Source organism: Lagopus leucura, unplaced genomic scaffold, assembly GCF_019238085.1.
Source record: "Lagopus leucura isolate 7727_CA_CO unplaced genomic scaffold, USGS_WTPT01 Super-Scaffold_739, whole genome shotgun sequence".
NCBI classification, from domain to species: Eukaryota; Metazoa; Chordata; class Aves; order Galliformes; family Phasianidae; genus Lagopus; species Lagopus leucura.
Window position 1 is genome coordinate 4,816,656 of NW_024962255.1, and position 27,124 is coordinate 4,843,779.

Consider the following 27,124-nt stretch of genomic DNA (forward strand, 5'->3'; position numbering starts at 1 on the left):
ACAACTTTTCCTGTTTATCCTTCTGATTTCTGAGGAACTGTTCATGTGTTTTCAAAGAACATTACCTTTTCGGTTTTTTCTTTTCTATTTTAGTTTCTTTGGAAATGTCACTTTATATATATATATATATACATATATATATATATATACCATCTGGGGAAAACGTTTCGTATTTTCCAAACATGTCTTATTGATGCATATTATTTCTGAAAAACACAAAAGTGGGTCTTTCAGGAATCATAATGTTGATATTTTCATAGATTCATGGAGCCTCACTTGACCTGCAAACAACACCCTACCTAATGCAGCCTACATTATCTTCAGCTTTCTTTGTAGCAAGGGCGCATTACTAGCTAATGTCCAGCATGGGGCCTTCTCTGCAAAGCTGCTCTCCAGCTGCTCTGCCCCCGTTGGTGCTGGTGGCTGGGGCTATTCCTCTCCAGGGGGAGGAATTCACATTTTGCTTTCAGGAATTTCATGACATTCCCATTTACCTAGCTCTCCAGCCTTCCAAGGTGTCTCTAAATGGCAGCACAACCAGTGGATTTCTGTAGTCTGCATCTACCTTCCAAGGGTACACTCTGTCCCCTCGTCCAGGTTATTAATGAAGATTGTAAAAAAAAACACCACTGGATTCTGCTCCAGGCATTGGGGACACAGTGCATTTGAACATAATGCTATGAAGAACAGTGCATCAGTGTTAAAAAGCAATTTTTATGCGTGCATTTGGCTGCCAGCTCACCAACGAGCTTTGCTGTCACGCTGTTATTCCACATTTTTGTCAGTGTGAGCTTGAACTACTGCAAAAGCTCAGCTAGCTGCTTCGAAGCTCTGCAGTAATACAAAGCTGCACAGTGACTGAAGCTATTGTTTTCCTATCTGAAAGAAAGGCATGTTGCAGTGGTACCAACACAGAGGATGCAACCTGCTAGTTTTGACTCAAAACCTCTTGGATGGTTTGAGACTCACTTACATAAGAGGCCACTGTTTTTCCATTCATGTGCAATCACTGATTTTGCTAGCTAAAGCATTTAAATTTGTTGACTACCTGCTAGTATCTGCTTGCAGGTCAGTTTCTATGATACAGTCTCAACAGCTGAATTTGCTGCAGTGTGGGTCCTTTGTGGATTTCAGTTGCTTCTGGCAAAACTATCTGTTAAAGAAACAACTTGGGACAGAGCAGGACTGAGGATCTTATTTGAAATTCCCCAAAGATTTTTCTACAACATTACATGCTCTAGTGAGAGATGAATTTGATTCCCTGCATAAATTATTACTATTTCACCATTAATAACTGAATTATACATTTAAATGTTAATTAATACAATGAATCCTTTAGTACCCAACAGTTATAGAGTATTATAAACTCTGAAATAAATTCTACAAGCCTCTAAATAAACAATAACATTTGTGGACTGAAACTGGCTTTTCTTTATTCTGTTTTAGGAGACCTTGGGGCTACAGACTTCAGAGCTCAGAATTTCCATTTACTCCAAAAGAAAGTCAACAATCTTCAGAGTAAGTTCAAGTAGACCTTGAACCCCACTAGGTCTGGCACTCACGCATGCAATTTACACGCTTCCTGTGCTTCGTTCTTCTCATTCAAATTCTTCTTTAAGATCCCACGTGCCAGTGCATTTTCAAACCTCTCCCACACCTCATCTCTCTCATCTGACTTTCATTTTGCAAACTAGCAGTTCACGATATTCCCTTTCTTGTGGTTTAACCAAGGAAGCTCCAAGGTATAGAAAGGCTTATCTCACAATCCTCTAAAGTTTATCTGGAACTCTCATTCTATTTCTGTACTTCACTCTGTATTCAACAGCTTTTTTTTTTTTTTTTTCTCGTTATATTTGTCTTTGATCCTGGCTCAAGGCCCTCACAGTCTGTTTTACTTGGCTGTGAAGAACCATGCCCATATGTAGTGTTGAGGCTGGAAGAAACTACAGAGCAGTAGCTGGAGTGGGGCTGTAAAGGGTCTGCCAAAGCAAACTTAAGGCTGCCAGAAGAATTCTCCTCTGAAGAACACTGTGTTTCTCAATAGTGCCTGGCTTATAACTCAATGTAAAGTCAGGATTAGCATGAAAGTGAAAGCCTGAAATACAGCTGGGATGGAGCTGGAAAAAAGCCTGGCAAAGAGAAATAGGGCTGCCAAAAGAAATTTTCTCCCAACAGCATTAAGGCTCTGGGCTATAGAGTATCACTGACCTTTGGTTCAGCGTAAAGCTTATGGCTAGGGATGGAGACAAAAAAAAAAAAAAAAAGTTAAAAATTAAAAAAGCCAGAGCTTCAGCTGGCATGGAACTGCTCAAATGAAAACAAGGGCTACAAATGGAAAATCCCCAGGGAAATCCATACTCTAGTCAAGTGCTGCAGCAGCTTTCCAAGGGCTGGCGATAGGAATAGTTTCAGGGATGGTCTGGAAAAAGTTTAAAGCTCCAGTTGGACTGAGGTTGGAAACAAGCTGCCAAAGGGAGGGTTCAATTCTGGAAGGGCTAGAGCATCCTCAACACGCTCTGCTTGGGTCAAGGCTGGAAACACATATACCTTTGATTTATGTACAACATGTACACAGTGTTGCATTTTGTGCTTATGAGTCATGCTTATCTGCACCCGAGCACACCTCAGGCGCACAAAGCAGGTAACATATCGGTGGGGAAGGCGTGGAGAACAAGACCACTCGTTCTCCTTGGAGGCGTAGGGAACCGCTACAGCCTCGCTGGGTGATTTTCACCAAGCTGATGCCATCTGCTGGTCGCACACGGAGGGGACGCGCAGTGCCGAGGGGCGGGCAGGGCGACAGTCTCCGCATGCGGGGCCAAGCGCGCTCCGTCCATGCTTTGCACACAGCGGGCAATGGGGTGAGAACGCCTTCAGCAGCTCGGCTCTCCCGCCCTTTTCTGCCTGGGCAGCGGCCCGCTGATCGCTAGACACAGCCGACAAAGTTACGCAGCCCAAGGGCGGCGGCGGGGAGCGACGGCCGCAGGGCGGCGCCCGCACTCAAAATGGCGACGCTGTGGCGCGCTGCCCGCGGGTGAAATGGCGGCCGATTCTCGCCGCTCGCTTCTCTAGCGAGCTCAGCGGCTCTGTCCGCAGCGGCAGGCGCCGTGAGAGTGCTCGGAGTCGGCCCTATGTAAAGCAGCGTTGTGGGCCCAGTGGTGATGCCTAGAACTACGTGAGACAGCTCGACCGTCTCACGGCGGCTTCCAGAAGTTTCTCTGCCCGCATTAAAGATGGCGCGGCAGCCGTCGGTAAGGCTGCCGGACGTCGCATCACCCCGCTTCCGCTAGCCAACGGCGCTTGCGCGCTCCGGAACCTCGTGGGAGGACCGAGCCAATCGTGGCGGCCGCGCGGGTCGGTGGTGCGTCACTTCCGGTCCCGAGTGGGTGTTGTGGAGGGCGTTCGTGAGACTGAGTTGGTGCTGGGGTCGTGCTGGTGCGTGATGGGCCGGGCCGGTGGGGTGCGCTGCGCTGCCTTTGTAGGCTGGCGGGTAGAGGAGCTGGGTCGGGTTGTGTTGGGGTGTGCAGAGCTGGGCTCGCAGAGGGTGGGGGGGCTGAGGACTCAGGTTAGGCCTTTTGGAGGCGGCCTTTTGGAGGCTTTCTCGGTGCGGCCTAGCCATGAGGTGTGCGCTGGGTTCCTTCTTCAGCCGTCCTCGCCCCTGGGGTCCGCAGCGGCTCCGCGGTGCCGCGTTTTCAAGTGAACGCTTTGGGGCGTTGGTGTTCCGTTTGGTCTTTAACTGCGTAGCGATTGATGCAGGAAGTAGTTTGCTTCAAATACCAGCTTTTTCTTAAAAAAAAAAAAAAAAAAAAAAAAGTCGTATTCATGATGTTTTAAGTTTAAGTTCTTACCCTGTGGGTTTACGTGCAAAGATTAGGCCGTAACTGAAGAATCAGGATGCGTCCCTCTAGGTATTTTCAGTTATAAAGTACGGTTTTGTCACTGTGCTTCAAAGCAGTGAGATTTTTTTTCTGCTGTCATTGCTCTGTACTGTTGAAGTACACCTAACATTGATTTCCTTGCTTGTGATGCACACGGTACTTGTGGAACTAAGGGAACATTTGCAATACTAAGCTATCTATGGAGTGCAGAGGCTGTTCTATGCTGCTGATTCATGTCTAAGTCATGTCATTGTTCTCTGGTCTGAACTTGTATTCTGGGCAGTGACTGACTAAAAGCTCTGTGAAAGTTGTGTGTTACTACTATTTCAGTTATAGGGCATGCTGTAGTTGAGAATAAGTACAAAGTATACCTTTTTGTCTGAAAACCACATAGCAAAATGGTAAAGCATGCGTTCTCATGCAGTTACAGGAACACAGTATATAGAATTGTTACCTAGCAGACATGCTGGTTGCACGGCTCGTGTGCCTGAGGACACTGCCATGCCAGGCTATCCGCCCCACCATTGCTCAGGCTTCCCCAGCTCTGAGGAACTCTGGTATAAAAGCATTTCGTCTGTGGCAGCCTAACCAGGTACAGTAAACTTTGAAAGGTTGAGTGTTTTGCCAGAAGTGTTGTGCTTGCAGTGCTTGTTTTGAATGCTTGTGAGCCCTTTGCTTGTTTGACATACCTGCTGTAACTTACTGAAGGAAGGGTAGTAGTCAAAACCCAGAATTTGTTTTAAAAGACTTGAAGTAATGTATTCCATTAAAATTCTTGGGGAAGGAAAATAATGTAATTGACATTGAGTAGGCATTACTATACAAGTTGAGAGGAGCACAAATTCTTGTTCAATCTGTGCCTGTATCCCATTTCCCAGTACGAGTCTTAAATACTGTGTTGAAGTACAAACTTTACTTCTGAAGACTTTATTCCCAGTATATTTTTAGAGTCGTAGCACAAATTTGTGTCAAATTTGAACTCTGGCAGGACTATCTGGAGACTTACAAGCAGTTCAAGAAACTAGACTGTTGTTATCCTAAGTCTTCACTGACAGAAGGTTATTCTGTGTGTTTTCATCATAAGCATAAAAAACTATTTTAATTAATTTAAGATTTCAGGGTTTTTTTTTTGTTTTATTTTTGTTTTCCACTAATAAGGTGTCCCGTCACCACAGCAGTGACTTCAGAAGACTTGAAAAGTTGTTTCTGCTTTTAAATATGCATTTCTTTGCTGCTTTTGCACGTTTTTGAGGCTTCAGTGGAGCAGCATGCTGTATTTGTTTGGGTCATGTTAGTCATAGAAACCATAGAAATTTATAGGCCTTCATTCAAGGTTTGTTCTCTAAATTAAGATTAGATTTGAAAATGACGAATTCACGCTGCTATCCCATGTTTACTGGGCAGGAGTACTATTCTTGCACAAAATTAAGTGAAATGTGAGTTAATTACATGAGAAGTGAAGTAAAAAAATCTTCATGGTGTTGCTTAATACTGTAGGAACAGAGCAGAAGAAATTCTGGCATAAACCTTATTTTGTTTTGTATTTTTTGCTAAAACTGAGAACTTCTGCATTGATTCTATGCTTCTATCATGTGAAAATGTTTTTTACAAAGTTACCTAAAATGTGTTGTTCAGGTTCTGTCTGAGCTCGGTTGTTTCACATCTCCAGGGAGAAGCACAGGTAGAATAAGAGACAAACTAGCAATTGCAAGTGTGTCAAGTGACTGGCAGTGTTTCAGCATGTTACAAATTAATTGCTTTCTTTCAGAAATGGTTTATTACTAATCTGTACATGCAGTTCCTTAAAAGGAATGTCTCTTACTTAATGTCACTGAATCCTTCTAATTTTACCTTTGAATCTAACAGTGTTATGCCACCAGAGTAAGAACGGGCGTAAGGCGTGGGAAAATTGGCCAGGAAATTAAAGAAGCAGCATTTGAGCCATCTACAGAAACTGCTCTTAAAGGTGGGGTTCCTGCTTTAAAAACAGCAATTTTTTAAAAGCTGAACTGTTGAAGGAAACAGTTCCCTTCAAACCACTAAATAGTCTGAAAACATTGCTTAGTATTCTGAATTGACCTGTGACCTATCTTAAATGTCTGGAGACTGTTCTGCTTGTCTTTTCTGTGTTGTTGCTGCACATATGTCCCAGTTTCTCCCAAGAAATTTCTTGTTTCTGCTTTGAGCTACAGTTGTGAACTATTAAGTCAGTGTGAGTTCCTGTTGATGGAGATGAGTACTTCCTTGATTGCAGATGTTTGAAAGGAGGAAAAAAAAAAAAAAAAGCTTTGCTATATCTGTTTTGTATGCTATTGAAAGGAAGTACTGTTCTACAATGTATAAGGATTGGAGAAAAAACAAACAAAAAAAAAAACCGGACAGATTGTGTTCTAATCTAATGCTAAAGATCTCTTGATCAAGCATTACATCAAGAGTGGATGATGGGAAAGGACACAGTATCCACAAGTCTTCTGTGGGCAAGATCTTTAACTGGTTTTGTGTTGCTATTCCTGTTTGTTTATGTAATAAAGACCAGTAAAGCCAGCGTTTTAGTGGTTAGTCTCTTAATTTTTATTATGTTTTATGAAGCTCTGTAGTAGTGGTGGAGTGAATCTAGAGTGTTTTACATAAAGCTCTTTTAGAAATGGTAACACAATTGTGAAGCTTTAAGAAACCTGGCGTGGATCAGTTGTTACAGATAAAAGAGATTGGTGTGTGAAAACGTTATTATCTATCCAAGAAAAAAGCATTGTGAGTGCATGATTTTTATCTTTTTCCCTTTGATATACAGTTGATCGCCTGGGAAAACTTGTTGTTGCTGGAGGGGCTGCGGTTGGCCTGGGGGCACTCTGTTACTATGGCATGGGCATGTCCAGTGAGATTGGAGCTATTGAAAGAGCAGCGTAAGTACAACTGCTTGTTGCTTTAAGGAAGGGAGACTTGAAGCAAATCTCCCTCCTCCTTTTGTTTGTTGCTTCTGTAGCTGCTGTCTCCCAATATATGCGTAGCTTATTTTTCTTAAGCTCTGGGCTGAAATTCTGTGCAGGATTCTAAGCTGCCCATTTGTAGGATGATGAAATCATACTGCAGCAGCACTCATTCATGTATTTCTGTTAGTCTTGCTCTCCGAAGGACTCGCACGTCTTGTTACAGATAAACATGGGCACAGTGACTCAGCATTTTGTGAGCAGCTCGCTGGGCTTCTTACTGCTCAGGACACATTCTGTACAAATTTTTCCTTAACCCAGTTTATTTTACATACACTGTTTTGTAGTTTTTCATAGTTAAAATTTGTTACTTTTCCCCTTTTGTACTTTCTATGATGTATGCTTCCTACACAAAATTGAACTGTAATTGGCATTCTTTGTAATTGGTGCTTTAATTGTTATGTAATAGCACTGTATGGTGGGAAGGATTTAAAAGTTCAGCACCTTTGTTGTAAGAGGAACTCATGACAGAAATTGCTAAACCTTACCAATTCTTAGGATGCTCCCATTGTATCCTTAGCTTGAAAATGCTTATAGTTGATCTTCATTCTGGTGTTGTTAATTGCACAGCTATGTACAAATGCTTATTTTTCAGTATTTGGCCCCAGTATGTGAAGGACAGAATTCGCTCTACCTACATGTACTTTGCGGGAAGCATTGGCTTGACAGCACTGTCAGCTGTAGCAGTAAGCAGATCTCCTGCACTCATGAGCCTTATGACAAAAGGCTCCTGGCTGGTAAGTTCATGTTATATTTAGAGTGTCTGTAAAGTGATCCTAAATGTTAACGGTTGTTATCAAATCTGTGCAGATATTCACGGATGTAGCCTTTAAGGGCACAGACAATAGTGTAATGCCCTGATGGCTTTTTGTGACTAAAAATCCAATTACATGCTGATGTGCCCCTTTGGTACCTTGTTGATAGTTTGTGGAAGACCAACTATGTATGCAAGAAATAAAAATGCTATGCTATCCTGACCAGCCGTATGCAAGTAATAACTTGCTATGAGTGGCTGTCTGAAGCTAGTGACACTGCTTCTGTCACTTTCTAAGAATCAAATCAGAGATTTTTATGCATTTGTACTCCTTTGTGTGCTGTTCTTTGTAACTCTTTGAAAACTTTCCTTTTTGCTGAGACCCAAATGATATTGGCAGACAAATCATCCAGGTAAGATAACAAGACGTGTCTGCTTCCTACGCATTCAGTGTGCTGAGTGCAGTGGAATAGTGGTGGTTCAACATAGCACAACATCCAGTGGTTAATCCTTGTGATAACAGCAAGTTACCTCCTAGGAGGCTGGAAAAGATCACGTGGGAGAGTAGAGACCTTTTGTCCATATGCCAACTTGAGCTCTGTGATGCTGTTGTTACAGGCAATCGGTGCAACTTTTGCTGCTATGATCGGTGCTGGAATGTTGGTCAGGTCAATATCCTATGAAAACAGTCCAGCAGCTAAACATCTTGCTTGGATGATGCATTCAGGTATGTGTTTATAGTTTTTGTTAAGTTGTCTGCTTCTGTATGACTAAATTGTCACTTTTACTATAGTATCTAAGCTTTGTTAATTTTTACGTGCTGCTGTAGATTTCAGAAGCCAATGGGGTGTTCCATGTGTCCTCTAATTTCTCATAGTCTTGTAAAAATCATGCTTAAGCAAAACTTGAGCCAAACTGGATTGAACTCATTTCTTAATACTTGCTTTGGTTTCATGATTGCGTTCTGGCTCCATAGCTTCTGTAAGCGCTACACTTACTGTATTTCAGCTGTACAGGATAAGTAAGTGTATGAAAACTGATCAGAAGGATACAGTTTTGGTATTAAACTGCGGCTTCTTGATCGTATGTTATCAATTCATTTGTAGGATGGAGTACAGATTTATTTCTTACGGATGTTACACGCTTCAAGTAACAATGGCTGTCATAAAAACTTTTGCCAGAAGCGTGGTTTGGGAAAGACAAACTCATTAGGCACTGGAATTGCACTTTTCTTTGTAGAGCTGAAGTTTCTACTAAGAAGAAAGTGAATTTATTGTAGTTATTTGTCATTAATAGGTAGAGGCTTCATAGAATTATCTAGCAGGAAGTATGACTGACGTAGCAAAAAAAAAAAAAAAAAAAAAAGTATCAGTTTTGAGAGTTCCTGAGGCTGTGAAAGAGTTGATTAGTCCATTATAAGATGAGCTTCCTAAAGTATTTTCTAAAGCCAGAGGAAAGTAGATCGCTGAGCTTAAGATTGCATGCCTATCTAGAAGGCAGCATGATAAATTGGCAGCTAAGTGCCTTGGTGTCACGGAGTTGACCAGATCAATCTATGTCTGTGACAGGGGCAACAGGCCTCTGCCCTCCCCCCCCACCCCAGTCCCACAAAAAATGGGAAGGAAGGAAGGGAGGAAAAGAACAGCGGCAACAATCTATGGAGGAAAACTTATTTTACTATAATATCGGAATACAAGATGACACAATATATACAATTTAATTGAAATTGAGATTAACAAATCAGACAAGATGAGAGAGAGAGTTCCCAGGGCCGAGTCTAACCTGAAAAGCTTGGAACAGCTAGGAAAGCACCCTCCAGCACCCACTGCAAGGCAGCAAGAGAGTGCCCCCCCCACCTGGAAGGGCCAGATCCTGTGACTGCTGTAATGTACAGGGATAGGTACCTGGAATTGGGACATTAACACTTTAGTACACCGTACACTACATGATGTTTTGATGTGGAATACTGAAACCCAAAAAGAAAAAAAAAAACATAGAACCATGACACTTGGTATTCTGTCATGTGAGTGAATTCAAGCCATCTTATCTGACTCAAATAGATATAGTTTTGGTAGGTGGTGTTTTTACCTGGACTGTTCCAAACCTGTTACATTTGGGTTTTTTGTTACTTTGACTAGGTGTCATGGGTGCAGTGGTGGCTCCTTTAGCTTTCTTGGGTGGTCCTTTGCTCATCAGAGCTGCCTGGTATACAGCTGGAATCGTCGGAGGGCTCTCAACTGTGGCCATGTGTGCTCCAAGTGAAAAATTTCTGAACATGGGAGGACCACTTGGAATAGGCTTTGGCTTCGTTCTCGCCTCTTCGATTGGTAATGTACCATTTTAATGCTGTTAAATAGAGTAAGCAGTAAAGTGAAGCTGCTAGAATGTGCAGCTTACTTCTGATTGCAAACTGGTCTGTCCAGTTAAAATTGGCCTGGGGTAGCCATTGCAAGACATGTGCTGCAGCTTTGTGTAATGCTATTGCATATTCTTTTCCAGGATCCATGTTCTTGCCACCAACTTCTGCTCTTGGGGCTGGCTTGTATTCAGTAGCTGTTTATGGAGGATTGGTACTCTTTGGCATGTTTCTGCTCTATGATACACAACATGTTATCAAGCGTGCAGAGACTATTCCATATTATGGAGTAACAAAATATGACCCAATCAATGCGTAAGTATTTAGATCTGAAGGCACGTGTGACAGTTTTGAGCTGTGTGGAGCTACACTTTATTTCTAAAGAGCTGTGCAATTTGTTTGTTGTTGTCTTTCTGTAAAATGGGAAGAATTGTCAGGTTTAGGAATGTAACGTGAAAATAACTAGTGGAGTTGAGACTGAAATCATTTACCTGAAATGAGGGAAACGACTTCGAATATGTAGTGTCACATGCCCCTAGTGACACTAACTGTAAAAAAAAAAAAAGTTTGTTTTGTGAATCATTTCTAAGAGGATTTGTAGCTATCTCTGCAAATAACTATCAGTATCAGCTGAGATGAAGAATGCTGAATCTTCTGTAGTTGTGTAATATATACTAGTCTTAATGTCCTTTAAAAAAAAAGAAAAAAAAAAATCAGCAAGGCTTTAAAGAAAGAAGGATTAACTGACTGTCGGTCAGGATAAGTCTGACTAATACGTAACTTCCTCACTGTAAACATCTGTCTGGTCTTAGGTGAATTCCTCATTTCTTTGCATCTGGTCGTCTGTAATCATCACCAAAATTCTTGAAGTTAAGCAGTGAGTGTAGAAGTAAAAGAATCCTGCGAGAGAACGGTGTGTTGTCTGTGAAGTTTTCTTGCAAATTGATGCTGCTGGCAGAGATGGTAGAGTGAAATAAGGCGGTATTATTACTCATCGAGCCTAGAAGACGTGCTGTAGTTGAGTTTTATTACAGACCTTTAATGGAGGCTTTTAAGAAGTCAAGTATAATGGCAGGAAATAGCAAAAATAATACTCATTCTGTTTAACAGGATTAACTTTCATTTTGTCTCTCCTAGGTGCATGGGCATCTATACAGACACGCTGAACATCTTCATTCGTGTGGCCACCATGCTTGCTGGTGGTGGAGGTGGAAGGAGAAAGTAAACCGAGACTCTTAGCAGCTGTCTGACAGCTCAGACTGTTAAATTGTCTATCTAGTGCATATAGTAAATAAAAATTCATTATTACCAGCAGTTTTGCTGCAGGTCAGAAGTTAAACGCATTTCAGCCTGTTGTTTAAGTGCAATGTGATTCAGACTTAACAGTGTTTCATCAAACACCTTCCAATAGCGTGAACAACTTCAAAGCGTACATATTTGGGGAAAGTAAATTATTTAAAATATATCTGAGTAAAATTGTCTGATTTTTTTTTTTTTTTTTTTTTTAATGGGCTTGGAAGCAGTTCAACTGTTGTCAACTGTTGCTTTCTTTTTTAATGGAACTGTGCAGAAATAATAGTCACTTGTATAGACATGTATCTTATATGCAGACAATGACAAGCTACTTCAGGAAATACTGTTCACATATAACAGTTTTCAGTTAAGATTGTGTAAATAATATTTTCTTGAAGCATTTAGAAGAACTGAGCGAAGTGCATATGACACTGAATGTAGCAAAGGCTACTGCTGCCTGGGCAGAAACCTCAGAAAGATTTAAGCAGTTGTCAGAAATGTACTGGATGGGATGGGTGACGTGACCGACAATGTAAAGGAGACAAGATGAGGAGCCTATGTGACATCTGCCCTACGTGAAAATGTCATTCTCCTCCTGGAGCATGTGAAGACACCTTGTCTGTTTCCCAGTACTTTAATGTTGAATGGATGTAATAACAGTTGGACTTTTTTGATAGTAGATCTATCAAGTTGTTGGGTAATTATAGAGGTCTTTCTTGTAGTGACTAATTTTTGGTATTTTAAGTGAAGCACTGTTCTTCAGAAGAGCTCCCCACGTTTACTTGCTCTTAGAAGCTTGTACAATTAGCACTGAAAGAAAGGGAATTGAGAATGGCCTGCTGTAAACCCAGGTATCACAGGCATACCACTGTTAGATGCTGTAGTCTCTCTTTAATTCTTTTCCAGATTGGTATATTTAGCTCAATTGAAAGGAAATGTTCCTGTCAGTGAAATTGATTTAACATTAAGAAGTATATACATGCAAAAGTACATTGTGTTCTGCTGGATTAAGGGGCAAGGGCACAAGGAAGTTTTGAGCTCATAGAAATGACTCTACTTCAATTTTTCTGGTAAATTATGCTGTGTTTATGGGAGAAATAAAATTCTAGCCTCACATGTTGATAACTCTCACTTTTCCTGTGTTACTGAAATATTTTAACATTGCACTAATAATACGCTAATAACTCGGTGAAGAGTGCTATACTTCTTTCCCCTACTGATTCTTTTGTAAGGGAATGTGTTCTCCTCAGTATAAAATAAAATAAAAAAAAAAATCCATGACTTGCAGTTTCACTGGCCGCCGTCCTTTGGAGGATGTTTCCCAGATGGAAAATGATGATCTACAGTTGCTTCCACAGAATGGCCAGGACTGGGAGAGCCTCAAGGATCATGAATCTCCAACCTCCTGTCGCATGCAGGACAACCAACCTCCTCACTTAATACCAGACCAGGCTGCCCGTGGCCCCATCCAACCTGGCCTTGAACACCTCCAGGGATGGACGGGGCATCCACAGCCTCTCTGGGCAGCCTGTTCCAGCACCTCACCATTCGTAGTAAAGAAAGGGGCCTTTCTGGTGTGTCCTGTTGGCTGTGGACTGCAGCCAGTGCTGCTGGTTTGTTGTATACTACACTATTTCTCTTCAGTCACAGTGAAGAAGTGCTGGACTGTGAAGAACCCTGCCCAAAACCTTTTGTGCCCAAAGATTAGACAGCACAATCTTGTTTCCAGCACTGTTTTCCATGAAGTGAAATATATGGTGCTTAAGAGGAGGGAAGGAATCTCTGAGTTGTGACAAGTATTAACTTTAAAGGGTTTCTCAGCTCTTCAAGCAACTTCATACGCTTAATCAGTTTCCCCATACTGTTGCTGTGGCTGAACAGTAATCAATAATAAACAGTAATTAATAATAAAATATGCTTGTAATCAAGTTCTAATCTACGGCGGGCTGCCCTGTTAGGTAATTTAGATAAACATGTCTGTAACAAAAGAAAACTTAGACCAAACTACTGTTTTTGTTTTTCTGGGAACAAAGGTTTAGAGGCTGACTGAACTGCGATGGGGGTCCCTGGGTGCTTTGGAATTGTAAGGTATAGAAGACAGCACTCTAATGGGAAGGTCTCATAACCTTTTAAGAAAAAAGCTAACAACCTAAGGGTGTTTCAGGAAGCATGAACATTCATTTGTATAGGGTCTTCTGGAAAGATACAACTCCTGTAGATGAAATTGTGTTATCAGGAAAATATCTTCTTAGGGCTGGCTGTGTGGCCTCCCAAAAATGGGGGAAATGAAACTTATTTTACGTGTGAATACCGTGTAACAATCAAGATTTGTCTTAATGCAGAGCTGATTCGAGGAAGGATAAAAACTTAAAATGCAGTGGTTTAATAGGCATGAGAACCTGGTGCTCATTTTTCCAGGGGCAGCATCAATCCAGGAGTTTTTCATGCTGGTTTTCTGTCCTGCTCCAATGAATATGAACGCAGAACTTGAACTTTGCATTGAACTGAAAAGATTGTTGAATAGTAATGATAAAATTTATTAGAGTGCTGTTCACGGGAGTAGTTTATTTTGTTTCTGTAGGTTTTGAAAACTTAGGAGATTCTCATAAAGTAGGAATTAAGATCTGTTCAGTACGTCTTAGTTTTGAGAGCAAAGGGAAGCTGTGGAAGGGCTGTTATTTAAGACTCTTAAATATTGAGTACTTTCAAAAGGACATTAGGTGCTTTATATCCTGAAATTCAGATCTGTAAAAGCTAATCAATACTGCAGTTAGTTTTTACACTCAATTTCATTCAACTCAGAAAAAGAGGAAGCTCAAGTAGTTGTTACCAGAAGGCTAAAAATTCAAGACTGATGAAGGAGTAAAACTGGTTCTGTGGTTTCTTTGAATGAGGAATGTTACTTAACATTTTGCTGGTTTTACTTTGTCCTCTCTTTTGGCTACTTTTGTTGACTTTTTTTTTTCTTTTTTTTTTTTTTTTCTTTTTTTTTTAACAGTTACGAGGCTCTAAGAGGTTCTTTTTTACATCTGATTCTTTTTGTTGTTAGATTGAGGAGAGTTATACGTAATTGAATTCTATGGTTGACTTTTAATGAAGCCTAAAAAATTCTGAATAGCACTTAAATTATTTTTGAATTTATGAAGAGTGGAAGAAATGCGCTATAAAAGCAGACAGAATCAAAACCTTGCTTAGTTTCCTCTGTTTTGAGTGAGTAAACTTGTATTTAAGAAAGGACAGTTGTCAGGTCTTTGAGTGAGATCACGAAGCACTGTGTAGTTTAGTGAGAAGTGTGTAAGCATGGCAGCAAGGAATTGTAGGTTTCATTAACCAGAAATAGGGCCTTATTTAAATCATGATTAAAATAGTATAAAACCCAGGAGCACAGTGCAAGGGGAGACAATTCAAAACTCCCTTCAGTTTAATGGAGATTCTGGTTAGCTTTGTTTATTGAGGTCTTAAGTCAAGTCTCATATCCTATGCTGAATTGTGATGGGTACTGTGAACAGTTGGCTTGCTTCAGCGTGGTTTATGCAGGAAGTTGGACAGGATAGCAAAGTTACAGCTTTTCTCAGGCTAAAAATGTAAAAGCCTATTTACTCATACGTAGTGACGCTTAGGGGTCTGTTTCTTTTCTTAACTGAAGCAATTCTGCTGAAAACACTTTTTTCATTTGGATTGTATTTGTGCCCATGAACTACAAGGAAGGAAGAAGGATGGGGTAGGGAGGAGAAGACTAAAGGGTTTTGTTAGCTCGTGCAGGCAGCCAAATGGAGCCTCTTGCAGTCATCGAACCATAGATTCTCAATCATATTAGTAACTGAAGCCAATAAGGATGGATAGAGATATATGCCATGCTTCCAGATTGGTCAATCAAGGGTAGTTCAAGGTAATAAGGATTGCTTCAAGAGCAACATGACTGATATTTTTGCTTGTTTCATTACTCTTAATGTATGTTTACTTGGTGTGGGCTTTATTGCTAAACAGGTTGTAGTTGATCTTGCCCTTGTTTCTGCTGTGTGTGATGGTACCTGAGCGGTCTGTTGCTATGTTTCAATGGGGAGGCTAACCTGCCTTTGATGTGGAGACATCATTTGGAGGGGAGAAAAGAAATCACAACAATTCAGATCCATGATAGCAGAATACTGATGGAAATGAATTCTGTCCATAAGGACTTAGACTGAATGCCGTGCTAAGTGTTCTACGTGTGAAAGAAATGTTTTTTCTTTTGTTCTGGTCATCTAGTTTAAGCAGGATATAATTTAGGAAACTTTTGACAGCTGATATGCCAAAGCTTGCAGCTCCTTGAGAGGGCAGTGAGAAGAGCTGTGCAACTTTCTGGTTATGGAGGCAGTTCTGTTCCCACTGTGCCCCACTCCTTTTCCCCAGAGCGAGGGAGAAACAGCTCCTACATGGGGAGGACCATCTATGCTTCCATTGATTGTAAGAGATTCTTCTCTCATTCATAGCTGCTGCTGTTTGAGAAGTCGCTTTTCCTTGTCCTCTTTCAGAAAAAATGATGGAAGAATGCAGGACAGCTGACCGGGTCTTTTGCACAGAGTGCCTGCTTAGATTGCTCAGTGCTTAATTCCTGAAGACTTAGTATGAGGAAATGAAGTGGTACATTGACAAATGTCTGGACAGACATCTTGTTCTCCTTCCTGAATAGGTAGGGCATTTAATCAGCTGGCAAGCCTCCAGAGCAGGAAATACTGTGCAGCTGTCAGCCTTTGGGGTTTCCAGAAAGATGTTGTGATTAATCTGCATATTGATCAGTTTCGAACATAAATAAAACTTGTCTGCTGATCTGACAGGAGCTGGTTTCAGGGGTGGCAGGGAGAGTTTGCCCTTCTTGAATGGGTGTATGTGATGTTGCTCAACCATTGTGGTGTATTCCTGGTTCTTCTGTAGTGTGTGTGTTTATGCTGATGGTTTAATGCAAGACAAGTAAGCGTTTCTTCTTGTTTTGGTAGTATGAAGTCCAGATTTTGAACAAAAGGTGTTTGGAAGCACAGGCTGAGGCCTTATGCGTTTCTGTAACAATATGAATTTCAGCTTCTATTCCTTCTGTCGTCTCCTACACAGACAGTTGTATGTTTCATCATTTGGTGTAGTTTCAGCTACTTGTGTCAGCTTGCTAAAACCATGTAGTTCTGTTCACTGGGTGCTGTTTCAATGTAATGAGCTCAGTTTATCCCTCAAAGCATTTAGGGTCAATTCAATTGTATTTGTGACTGGGAAGGAAGAAAAAAATAGACTTCAAGAACAATCGTTTTGCTTTTGGTTTGAAGTTTGATAAGGCAGGGAAGCATGGCTGAAACTTCTATTGAGAGCCCAAATTTTGACTGAATCCACACAGGCAAGTGACATCGGTGATTAGAAGGTGAGCTTTTTGCACTGCACCTGAGCTTGCATTTCTCCTTGCCCTGGGGCACTAATGTGTAATTTGCCAACATATCAGGAGTTTTGTTTTCCTAAAATTGTTCTGGAGGGAAATAAAATCTGCTATGTTACTTGCTCTTACAAGTTCTAAACTCACGAATGGATGTATTGCTTTAAGAAATGTGGTTATTTTTGCTTGGTTTTGTAGGTGTGTTGTTGTTTTCAGCTTTCTTGTGTTGTCATTCTTCTTCCTTAGAAGAGGATTTGTTGTACTGCTTAGGAGGAAGAAGTGAACATCTTCATCCCTAGGCAAGCAGTCACCACAAAAAAGGAATGAGGTGGTATTGATGGTAGATTCATAGCAACTTGTTTGGTCTTGGTGGGATGGTAGAGTGATTTTGGGTTTGTGCTTAATAAATTAATGGTACATCTGCTATAGCATGACAGCAGTTGTTCTGATACAAGTAAGTCATCATGTCCCCACTACATCACCAGTGCAGTGGTGATGAGTTAGTGACTTGGAAGAAATATAGTACCCCTATTGGTACATAGACTTCCATATAATTTGTATACTGTATATTTAGGATATTTTGTGAATGTTACCTAAGACTTAAAGATTTTCCAGTGAAGTATTTAATGCTGTTTTTTTTTTTTTTTTTTTTTTCCTGTTAGTGGTCAGAAGCTCTATTTTTCTCCAGTCCCTGGCAGATTCCTTGTTGACCAAATCCAGGATGACAGTGTTGTCATGCTATTTTCTTATGAAATTAAAACTTAAAAACAGTTTGCAACAATTATTTTTTGTAAGCCTGCTAGTAAGAAGTGGCAACATAACGTGTTAAAAGGTTGAATTTATGTTCTGTTGATTTTTTTTTTTAATAAACAAAAATTAACAAATAAAAACACTATTTTTTAGTTACAGCTTCATTCTTGAGAATGCTTCTGAGGTAAATAATTGTTCAGAAGCTTAATATGGGTGTCTACAAAAACGAATCAAACAGCATTTAAAGTAGGAATGAAGAAATCAGCAAAAATATTATGTCTTTCTGACCCTCTTCCCATTCGTCTATCTCTGAAAGTAGAATCTGAAAGGAGAGGTGCTTAAATCTTAAGGTCAGCACTCTAAGACACAGCGAGAGAATATGTGGGTGAGAGAATTATATTTCTAGAGTGGGTCACTTCTGCTGCCATTGGCTATTCTGCACTGCTAGAGTGAGGTTGGCAAATGGTGGGTTAATGACTAATCTGGGGACCTCCTGCTGCTGGGTTTTTTGGCTTTGTAGCAGCTGGAATTCCAGCACGGGGCTGCAGGTCTGAACAGCCATCCTTACTAAGAACTGCCACAGACTGATGTACTCAGTTTCCCATAAGAAGAGCTCTTATAAGTTGTTGTAAGAGCACATCTGTACCTTGTAGCGATGAAAGCCACTGCAACTGAGCACTGAAATAAAAATCCAATTCTTCCTTAAATACTACATGGAAGGGTTATTTAAGTGCATTATTCTTCTCCCAAAATGAGTCCATTTCAAATTTTTAAGTGCAAAGATGGTGCAGCTGCTGACTTAAATTATGGTATAAAGCAGACCTACTTGAAACACTGTGGGGAAAGGCAGCATGCTCATGGCCATAAGGCCATAAAGAAAAGTGCCAGCTAGGTGAAGAGCACCCTTGCTACCACTATTCCATCATTTGAGAGGGAGCAGCTGGGAAAAATATTGCAAGGAACTAAAATAAACCCTTGTGATGAAGGTGTTTATCCTCGTGGAGTAATGGATAACAATCACCTGCACAAGATGTTGGCAATGGAGAGAAGAAGGAAGAGCAGAGCTAACAGGCAGAATAATCATTGTACTGCAACACTAGCAAGAGATCTGTGAGTACTAGGGGAATGGAGGAAACTGCCAGCTGAATGTGGAGGGTTTAAAAGCGGGGAAATCTTGCAAAAAATTATAAGGGAATATCTTATTTTACTACTTTTTCATTAGGTAAGTTTGGTAAACTAGTATCACAGCTGCTGAAAGGTGAGTAAGCATGTAGTGAGCTCTATAAATTCTGGAAGCATTTCACCAACAGTTATAGCTGGTTCTAGGCAAAGGCCTTATTTTGTGAAAACTAATACGATGGTTATGGTTATACCAACCCGTTATGATTAACCTCTCCTTAGGAAATTTGTGTACAAATATGAAACGAGATTAACACACTAAAATTATGATTTTTAATGATTTGAAGGCCTTTGAATGGATGTCTTCCATAGTACATGGAAATGAGGTACAGTCCACTGTAGTCTCAGTCTGTGATGAGATGCTGCTTTTATTGCAGGCTCAATTCTTGCCATAGCTGTAGTGTCCATTAATACAGGCGTCATACCAGAGGCTCCTTTGAAAAGCAAGGGATAAACAAATTATTTAATAGATACCAACTTTCTTTTGTACAAAGCAGGTTTTTTTTTGTTTTTTTTTTTTTTTTGTCCTTCCAGTCCTGTCACTCTGAAGTATATGGGCATCCTTCACATGTACAGAACAAACAGGGCCTGTTAGTACCAAAAAGGAAGGGAAAGAATGATTGGAATCGTGCAAAGAGGCAGGGGGACAGTCCAAGTGAGTCTCCAGTCTCTAAGTGAGAAGACACTTAAAAAACTAATTGAAATGAGCGTAATTGCTGGTACAGATGTGCTGTCTGAATAGGGGACACTGCCATCAGCAGTGGCAAAGGTGTGAAGCTAAGACTATAAATCAAAACCTATAAGGCTGAGGATAATTTGTCTTGCAGCACACCATGTGTTTTCACTGGAATAGATAAGAGAAGAGAAAGACGCTGGAGAAAATCCAGAAGTCAACTGTTCTGCTGTGCTCTGGAGCAGAGATCCTCCATGTTTGATGGGAGGACCAAAACCATGTTGCAGACAGCATCCTCCTATTTGCTTATGAGTTAACCAAAGTTGCAGAGATGGTGGCAGCCTCTCTTTGTAGCAAGCAGAGCTGGGTGCCTATGGGCAGTACTTCAAACTTACCTGGCCAAGTCTTTTGCTCTATCTTGATTTGATGGCTTTTAAGGAAGTGGTTTGTTTGGCTTCTCCAAACTCAGAATGAGAAATAGAAAAGCAGGCTGGAAGCGGACATCACAGCTTGCTGCTATCTGCATGGTTTCCTCATGGTAGTGTATTTGAGCAGTCAGAGATGAGGCAAACACACCTATTATCCTTATTTCCCATGACAGCAGCTGGAAGGCTTGGATTGCTCAACAGAGGAGACCTAGTAGCAACCTGCTTCTTTCAAGCAGAAAGCAAGTGAGGTATCCAAGCAATGCATATTTATCTTGCTTGCAGTGGGTGGTAAAATTACAATCCAGTCATCTGTATTTAGGAGAATAATTATTTTTAAGCACTCCTGTTGCCAATGTTGTTTTGTAAGTATTTAAGAAAAATGATTCCTTTTCTTGTGGTGGGTGTTGGTAGCAGCTGTATTGCATTCAACATTCCAGTGCCCTTCCAGCTCACTTAGATGAACGTAGCTGGGGATGTCAACAGCCATAATGTGACAAGGTTCTCTTATACAATACATATCCCTTATTACTTAGTTACTTTCCCCTTCTGTATTCAACTTTTATTTCTTATTGTGCACACTGAAGGAGGAGGCGATGGTGTTATTCAGTTCTATAGACATGAAAGATTCTTGGGGTATAAAGTCTTACTAGGTTTGAGTTAATATGTGCCTTTTATGAGGTGGTTTTTTTTATTTATACTTTGTTTAAGGAAGGAAGCCAGTTGGGTGAGGCAGTTTTAAAAGGCAGAGCTGAAATGCCATCATCTCTCTGGGGAAGAAAAATGAGAGTTTTTTGTTAACAGAGAAGCGTGAGGAGATCTTGTGTGTGTTTCAGAAGTAACCATGTTGCTGGTGAATTTAAAATTGCTTCAGGGAGTAAATGGTTTTAGAATGTTCAGGGTAGGTAACAATTAAGAATTTCAATTCTTTGTTTTTAGAGATTTTACGTATTTCAATTGCAAACAGTAGCTGTTTTCTGGGTTACCATTGAAATATCTTGTTCACGTGGTTACTACCTATAAATAGTTATGCTCAGTCACAGAACTAACTTTTTACCAGTACAGTAACTGTTCTTTTTCTCCACAACACAAAGTAATACACCTTTTGGAAAACTTTTTCAATCATGATCGGTGTATGGTTTTTGCCTGTTCCTCTGTGTATGTAGTGATGCAAATTAAAGGATCCATTCTATACTAACATGCAGAAGTGTTGTTGGGTCTTAAAGTGCGAGATCAAGGCTTTCATCCATATGTTTTAACTATTTATGAGCCTAAAATCATAAACATAGATCAAAGTTCTGTTGTCCCATTCATATTTCTGTGTCACTGACTGTAATAGAAAAGTACTTTGAGAGTCTTAGTCACATGAGGGATTGAGATGTGGCTGTGGTAAGGAAGGGCTGTTTGTAAAGCACTTGGAAGAGAATGCTTTGTGTAGCAAATACTGTTCGTGATTTTTATCTGAAAGGCTTGGTAATGTCAGCCTTAGTAGAAAAGATGGGCAAATTATCAACCCTTGCAATACTTGGATACTGTAAGCTATTAAGGTAGAGAAAAGCTTTGTGTGCTAAAGCTGGTAGGCTAAAGGACTGACACTGATTTGGAAAGCTATTGGTCCAGCACAAGAAGCAACCTAATTTGAGAATCTGGAATATGGAACTTTTTGAAGTTCAGGGTTGAGAGAAGAGGGATGAATGTGCAGGTACACCACAGTGCACCCGTATGTCCTGCTGTAGTTCCAAGTCCAGGCAGCTTGTGGGTGTAGCCCAGGCGGCTGCTCAGCTCACAGCAGATCTAAGTCATTTCAGAATAAGCTGTGAGAACAAGGTGCCATCAGACCTACACTGCCTCATTTAAGAGACTCAACTGCAGCTGATCCTTTCTCGAAAGGCTTTTTAAACATGCGTTCTCTGAACTTTGATACTTTGTTGAATTTGATGGACTTCCTAATCTTGATCGTTAACTGGAATCTCTATGAGAGTCTTAATTAACCGAGTATATTAGATACCAAGAAGTTAATGATAAACTCAGAAATATGCTGCATAGCCATCTGTCTTGTTAATTATGTTGACACCACATTGGAGTTGCTTTGATTTAGTTCCTCCAGGTTCGGTGTGGATTTTCAGTTTCAGCTCCCTTCATTTCAGCTGTGCTCTGTCCTTCCAAGCAATCCAAAGGCTTTCACCAAGGAGCTGCTGTGAGCCACAGGACAAGCGCTCTGCATTGGAGCATCCTTCTGTGCTCTGAAAGTCAAAACCAGGTGCTCTCTTAACTGGTAGTGCTTTCGCTATAGCAGCTAACTGCTGCCTGATTTATGAGTAAATTGTTTCTCGTAGGAGGAAGGGCTGTTTGTTTCCATACCCTAAAGTGCAATACAAAGGCCAAATCTCCACCCAATCTCAAGACAGGTCTGATCAACATTATAAAAAAACGTGAAGCTATGCTGGAGGCAAACCAAAACGCTCCTCAGCCTCCTAGAAGACACCTCCTGACTTGTTGGGAGGATGAAGCTCCTGGCGCTCTGTGGCTTTCTGTTTGTCTTCCTTTTGTGCCTCAGTGCCTTTACTGCAGAAGGTACAGTATATATTTTTCTAAGACGACTGTTTCCCTTCTTCTCTTGTGCTTCTCTCTTGTAACTTAAAAAAAAAAAAAAAAAAAGTGCTCATTCTCTGATTGTTGATCTTAATTAGAAGAAACAAACAGAGCTTGGCAATCGGGGAGGAAAAGACGACAAATTTAGGGAAGAATTTAGAGCTGCCAAATATCTTTGCATGCTTTGCATGGTGGTTTTTTTCTTTGCTGCCTGCTGCACACTGTGTAGAGTTCTCAACCCTTATCTGTCTTCTGAAACCTACTCCCCATCTGCAGCCCTGAAAAGAGGTCCTTGTTATATTTTTTTCCAGTAGACAACTATCTAACATTGTAAGAGTTGCACATTGCCCAAGTTGTGAAGAAAATTAGTGGAAGGCATCTTTACACTTGTGGAATGAGGGGAGTATGGAACAGAACGAGTAAATGGGAAGGTCTGATCAGAGCATGAGACAGGTGATGGTAGCTCTCCTGACCATCAGTCGGTCTCAATTTTTTTCTTTGGTGCTGATATTGCATAATTTAACAACTGCATTACTTTATGGCACTCATTTACCACTTTGTAGTATTCCAAAGCATGCAATTTCAGAGTGCTTTAGACTTTAAAAGTCTTTGTCCACAGAACATATCTGTAGATGCCATTCTGGCTTTGCGAGGTAAAAGGTTTAGTAGGATTTTGAAACTGAAGAATGTCGCACTTAGAACTCCTGGTTACCTCTTCAGATTTGATCTTTGATGTTGTAAAGGTCTGAGGCCTACCGTTGGGCCCCTCACTACAAGAAAGACATTGAGGCCCTGGAACGCGTCCAGAGAAGGGCAACAAAACTGGTGAGGGGTCTGGAGCACAAGTCTTATGAGGAGTGGCTGAGAGAGCTGGGATTGTTCAGTCTGGAGAAGAGGAGGCTCAGGGGAGACCTCATTGCACTCTACAACTTCCTGAAGGGAGGTTGTGGTGCAAAAGGGTCCGGCCTCTTCTCCCAGGCAAATAGTAGGACCCGAGGAAATGGCCAGAAGTTATACCAGAGGAGGTTTAGGTTGGACATGAGGAGAAACTTTTTCTCTCAAAGGGTGGTCAGGCACTGGAATGGCTGCCCAGGGAGGTGGTGGAGTCGCCGTCCCTGGCAGTGTTCAAGAGGCGCCTGGATGAGGAGCTACGAGAGATGGTTTAGTGCTTGTGGTACTGATAGGAATGGGAGGGTGGTTGGACTAGATGATCTTGCAGGTCGTTTCCAACCTTGTGATTCTGTATTGTTCCATGGTATTTATTTTTTAGACAAGATGTAGTGAATGACTATAAGATAAGGAAAGCTAAATAAGTGTCCAGTCATCAAAAGCAGCAGATTTTTCATGCTTCACGCGTTCTAGAAAGCTCATAGAAATCATTCGATGTGTGCACATGAGCGTGGAGAAACATGCAGAAGCTGTTCCTCAAAAGTAGTAAAGCGAGTTGCCCAGTTTTCTCCTTTAACAGAGCTGATCTGAGAGGTAGATATGTCAGCCAGAGTTATGGTGAGGGTGACTGAATGCTGGGGTGTGTTTTTATAAGTGTGCCTTAAGTCAAAGGAAGCTGGAGTGTGTCTAGATTTGTCTTCAGGAGCATAGCAGAAGCAACAGCAGTACCCGATAAGACGTAAGTAGAGAGCTGCCCTGTATTAATGTTCCTTCCCAATAGTGTGCATCCAAGGAAGTTCATACTTCCTAGGATCAAAAGAGACAGAAGAATTTTTGTACGATACTCTTCCTTATCCGTAATGATCCACAAGCACACTGATCAGCAAGACGTGCATGAGGTTTCTGGGTTGTGTAAGCATGTGAGCGTGCTTAAGTGCAACTGATGCAGTGGTGTTGAAGAGCAGTCTAGAATGAACTGCAGCTATCTGCTCACTTCTGACTGTGGTTCCAGTGCAGTGTTACTCATTCCAGCTGCGGTGAAAGTGCCTGGGTATACAAATTGGTTACATTTTACGTAAAACGTGTTAGATCAGAATGAAACAGTGGTAATGTGACTTCTCAAGCCTCTTGGATGCTAGAGCAGCCACCACCACTTGCCTTGGCTGTAGAACTGTGCCATAGGGATTTCTGGGATCGCTGAGCGTGTGGGAGACTTTGCTGTTGAGAATTCAACCAACCTCCATCCTTTGTGTTCCACCTCTGCTCCGTGCTTGCTACCCTGTCAACTTTTATTCTCCCTATAATGTATCCAGCTCTGTACCAAGCATTCAAGCACAATCAACAGCTCACTTAGGTCTACTAGGCAGGGAGTGACTAAATGGCTTTGCCTGTTCAAAACAATTTATTCTGTACCTCTGTGCATGTGGACCCAGAGATGCTCTATTTGTCTTCTTGGATATCTTCTATCCTTTCCTTAGGTGATGTAGCTGTAAAAAAAAACAGCTTTGTTTGTTTGTTTTGTATTAAGGCAGCTGGAATTTGCTGGTCATGTTGCCTGCTAATGTGTGACCTTCTAAAGGTAAAAATCCTCACATTGTATCTGGCATATTGTGTCTACTAGTAATGATAGAAGATGATGAATTAATTCCTGTTCTGTGCTAGGAACAAGGTGTGAACGAATGTAAAAATCAGTTGTGGTGATCCTTTGTTTCAGAGGTCTCTCTCTTCTTCAAGGACTTTAATGGTAAATAATGTAATCAACATGTCTATGAACTCTAACACATTTTGTGCATGTACTCTGCATCTTTTTTTTCCCTTGACAGTGTATGATTTTTTCACTCTTAGGTCGGAATGTTAAAAAAGGCTGCTGTTTAAAACTGGCCAAAATCAACAGAAGAGTGCATAAAGGTAATATCTGCATTTTTATTGTAGCAATTAGATAATGCTTAATAAGATAAGACTTAAAGATAAAATCACATGGTTTAACAGAGTTTGCCATGCAAGAATTACCTTTGTTGTACAAATGAGATGCTGTTTTCTTGATCACGTGATGCTTCAGCATTTGGAATTGAAGAAATAAGACTAGAAAAGCTTCTGTTTGATGCTCACTGTGTCAAACATTTTGGAGAAAGGTAATAGCCTGATCTAAGCATAAAGTGTTGTATCAATTCATGCATTGTGGAAGGCTGTGCTGCTGTTTTGAAGGCAGGAAGTATAGGATCATAGCATGGTTCCTCGTTGACAAGAACAGGGACTACGAAAGTGCAATTTTATGGTGTCTTTGCCTTGCTCCATTCTGTGACTATCTGTGGGTGAATACATCTCCATGTCTTGAGAGATTGACCCTGAAGCATAATTCTGTTAATTACAAAAAGCTCAAATTTTGATCTTGCAATGCTGTTCAGGCTAAGAATTGTTTGAAGCTGGATTTGCCTTAAGTAAGAATGTCTTTGGACTTCTCAAGTACAAGTGTACTTGCATTTGAGAATTTCAAGGCCATCTCTAGCCAAATGTGTTCCCTGCAACAGTAGGTAGAAGAGGAGGGCCACCCTCTAGTCTTCTGAGATCGTTTGTTCTGAGGGGAAATGGCAGAAATCATAGCCTTTGGAGTGAGGACAAGACATTTTGTTGCCTTTCTGGATGGTGATTTTATCCTTTCAGAAAACTTTGAACGTAACTGTGTTTGGAGTGAGTTTTTTTGGCTTCATTTTTTGACTGACTGGTGCCTTGCTGTGAAATGGTGATCAAATGCTTGTATCTATGGACTTGTTATATCCTGTCTGTACCTTTTTGTTGACTGAAAACACTGTGTAGTTGAACAAGCCTGCAAATGGCTCTATTCACTTGGCACAAGCAGATGAAAAGTGAGAGAAAGCTGAAGGTTGTCTTCTCATCCAGATGGATGATGGAAGAATTATGTCTGATTTCCTTGTTCTAAATAGGTTATTTTGGATAGCAAAAGGAAGGTTCCACTCCCTCCAGAAAGAATCAGATAGAGTTCCTTTCCTCAGAAATAATCAGTAAGGCGCTGATTAGATTTTTCTACAACTATATGCTTCAGTACATTACACTGTTGTCTCACTTAACAATCTTGTACATTTTCATTTATCCTTACTACAGTTGCTCAGTACCTTTTCTAATCTCAGCCCAAACTGGTTCTTTCTTTATTTCCATAATGTCATTAGCTTCAATAAGACACGGGTAAAAGAAGTAAACCATGAATAGATATATATGAGTGAAAATAATAATAATTAGGTTTGCTCCCTAAAGTAACAATATTTGAAATTGTATGTTTCTAAATGCATTAAAATGGACAGCTAATAAGTTTCAGTAAACTTTAAAGACACAGAATATGATCAATAGCCTTTTCTTTTTCTTCCAATTTTTCCTCATGGAACTACTGATATTGAACTTCCCTGCAAATTCATTTCCAGTGAGAAAATACTTGGAATCCTTCATTTCTCTTTGTAGTTAGGTGACCTATGTGGAAATCCTTGTATTTCTCTGCAGTTTTCCTTTAGCTGGTGCCTCCAACTCTTCCTATTTTATCCCCCCTGTGCTGAGTGAAATGGGTAACCTCCAGCAAAGCCATGAAGAAAACGTACTGCTGTCTCATCCTTTTTGTTTTCAGGTAACTTAAGACAGGCCATGTTAACAGTTCAGTTTCAGGTATGAATATTTTGTGTTGTTGCGAGCACTTCAGATTAAAAATCTTACTATTTTCTCTTCTTTCTGTCTCCATCTTACAGGTTCGCGTTCCAAAATGACTCCAATGCAAATAAGGAAATGCAAGCCCTGTGCTGCATCAGGCCCTGTCTTCGCTCCCGGACCTCTTCCACAGCTAAAATGAGCAGACAGAGCATCTGTCTGCCCGCATGTCCCAGTGCTTTACTTGGTTGAGGGTCCTCTTTTTGCAAATAGTGCATGAATGCCTGCTACTTTGGTCAATATTTATGT

The 27,124-nt window shown here is 40.8% G+C and overlaps 2 protein-coding genes across 2 annotated transcripts; both read left to right on the plus strand.

The window, feature by feature from the left end:
- Positions 1–3,328: 3,328 nt before the first annotated feature.
- GHITM (growth hormone inducible transmembrane protein) lies at positions 3,329–11,438 on the plus strand. Its single transcript, XM_042863275.1, has 9 exons — positions 3,329–3,435; positions 4,303–4,470; positions 5,745–5,844; positions 6,670–6,781; positions 7,461–7,602; positions 8,238–8,346; positions 9,758–9,946; positions 10,119–10,290; positions 11,113–11,438. Exons 2-9 carry the CDS (start codon positions 4,342–4,344, stop codon positions 11,198–11,200), a joined length of 1,041 nt encoding a protein of 346 aa, XP_042719209.1. The 5' UTR covers positions 3,329–3,435; positions 4,303–4,341; the 3' UTR covers positions 11,201–11,438.
- Positions 11,439–22,191: 10,753 nt separating this feature from the next.
- Positions 22,192–27,124, plus strand: LOC122175628 (protein GPR15L-like). The gene is made up of 3 exons (XM_042863405.1): positions 22,192–22,261; positions 25,013–25,075; positions 26,917–27,124. The coding sequence occupies exons 1-3, from the start codon at positions 22,192–22,194 to the stop codon at positions 27,015–27,017; spliced, it is 234 nt and encodes a 77-aa protein (XP_042719339.1). The 3' UTR covers positions 27,018–27,124.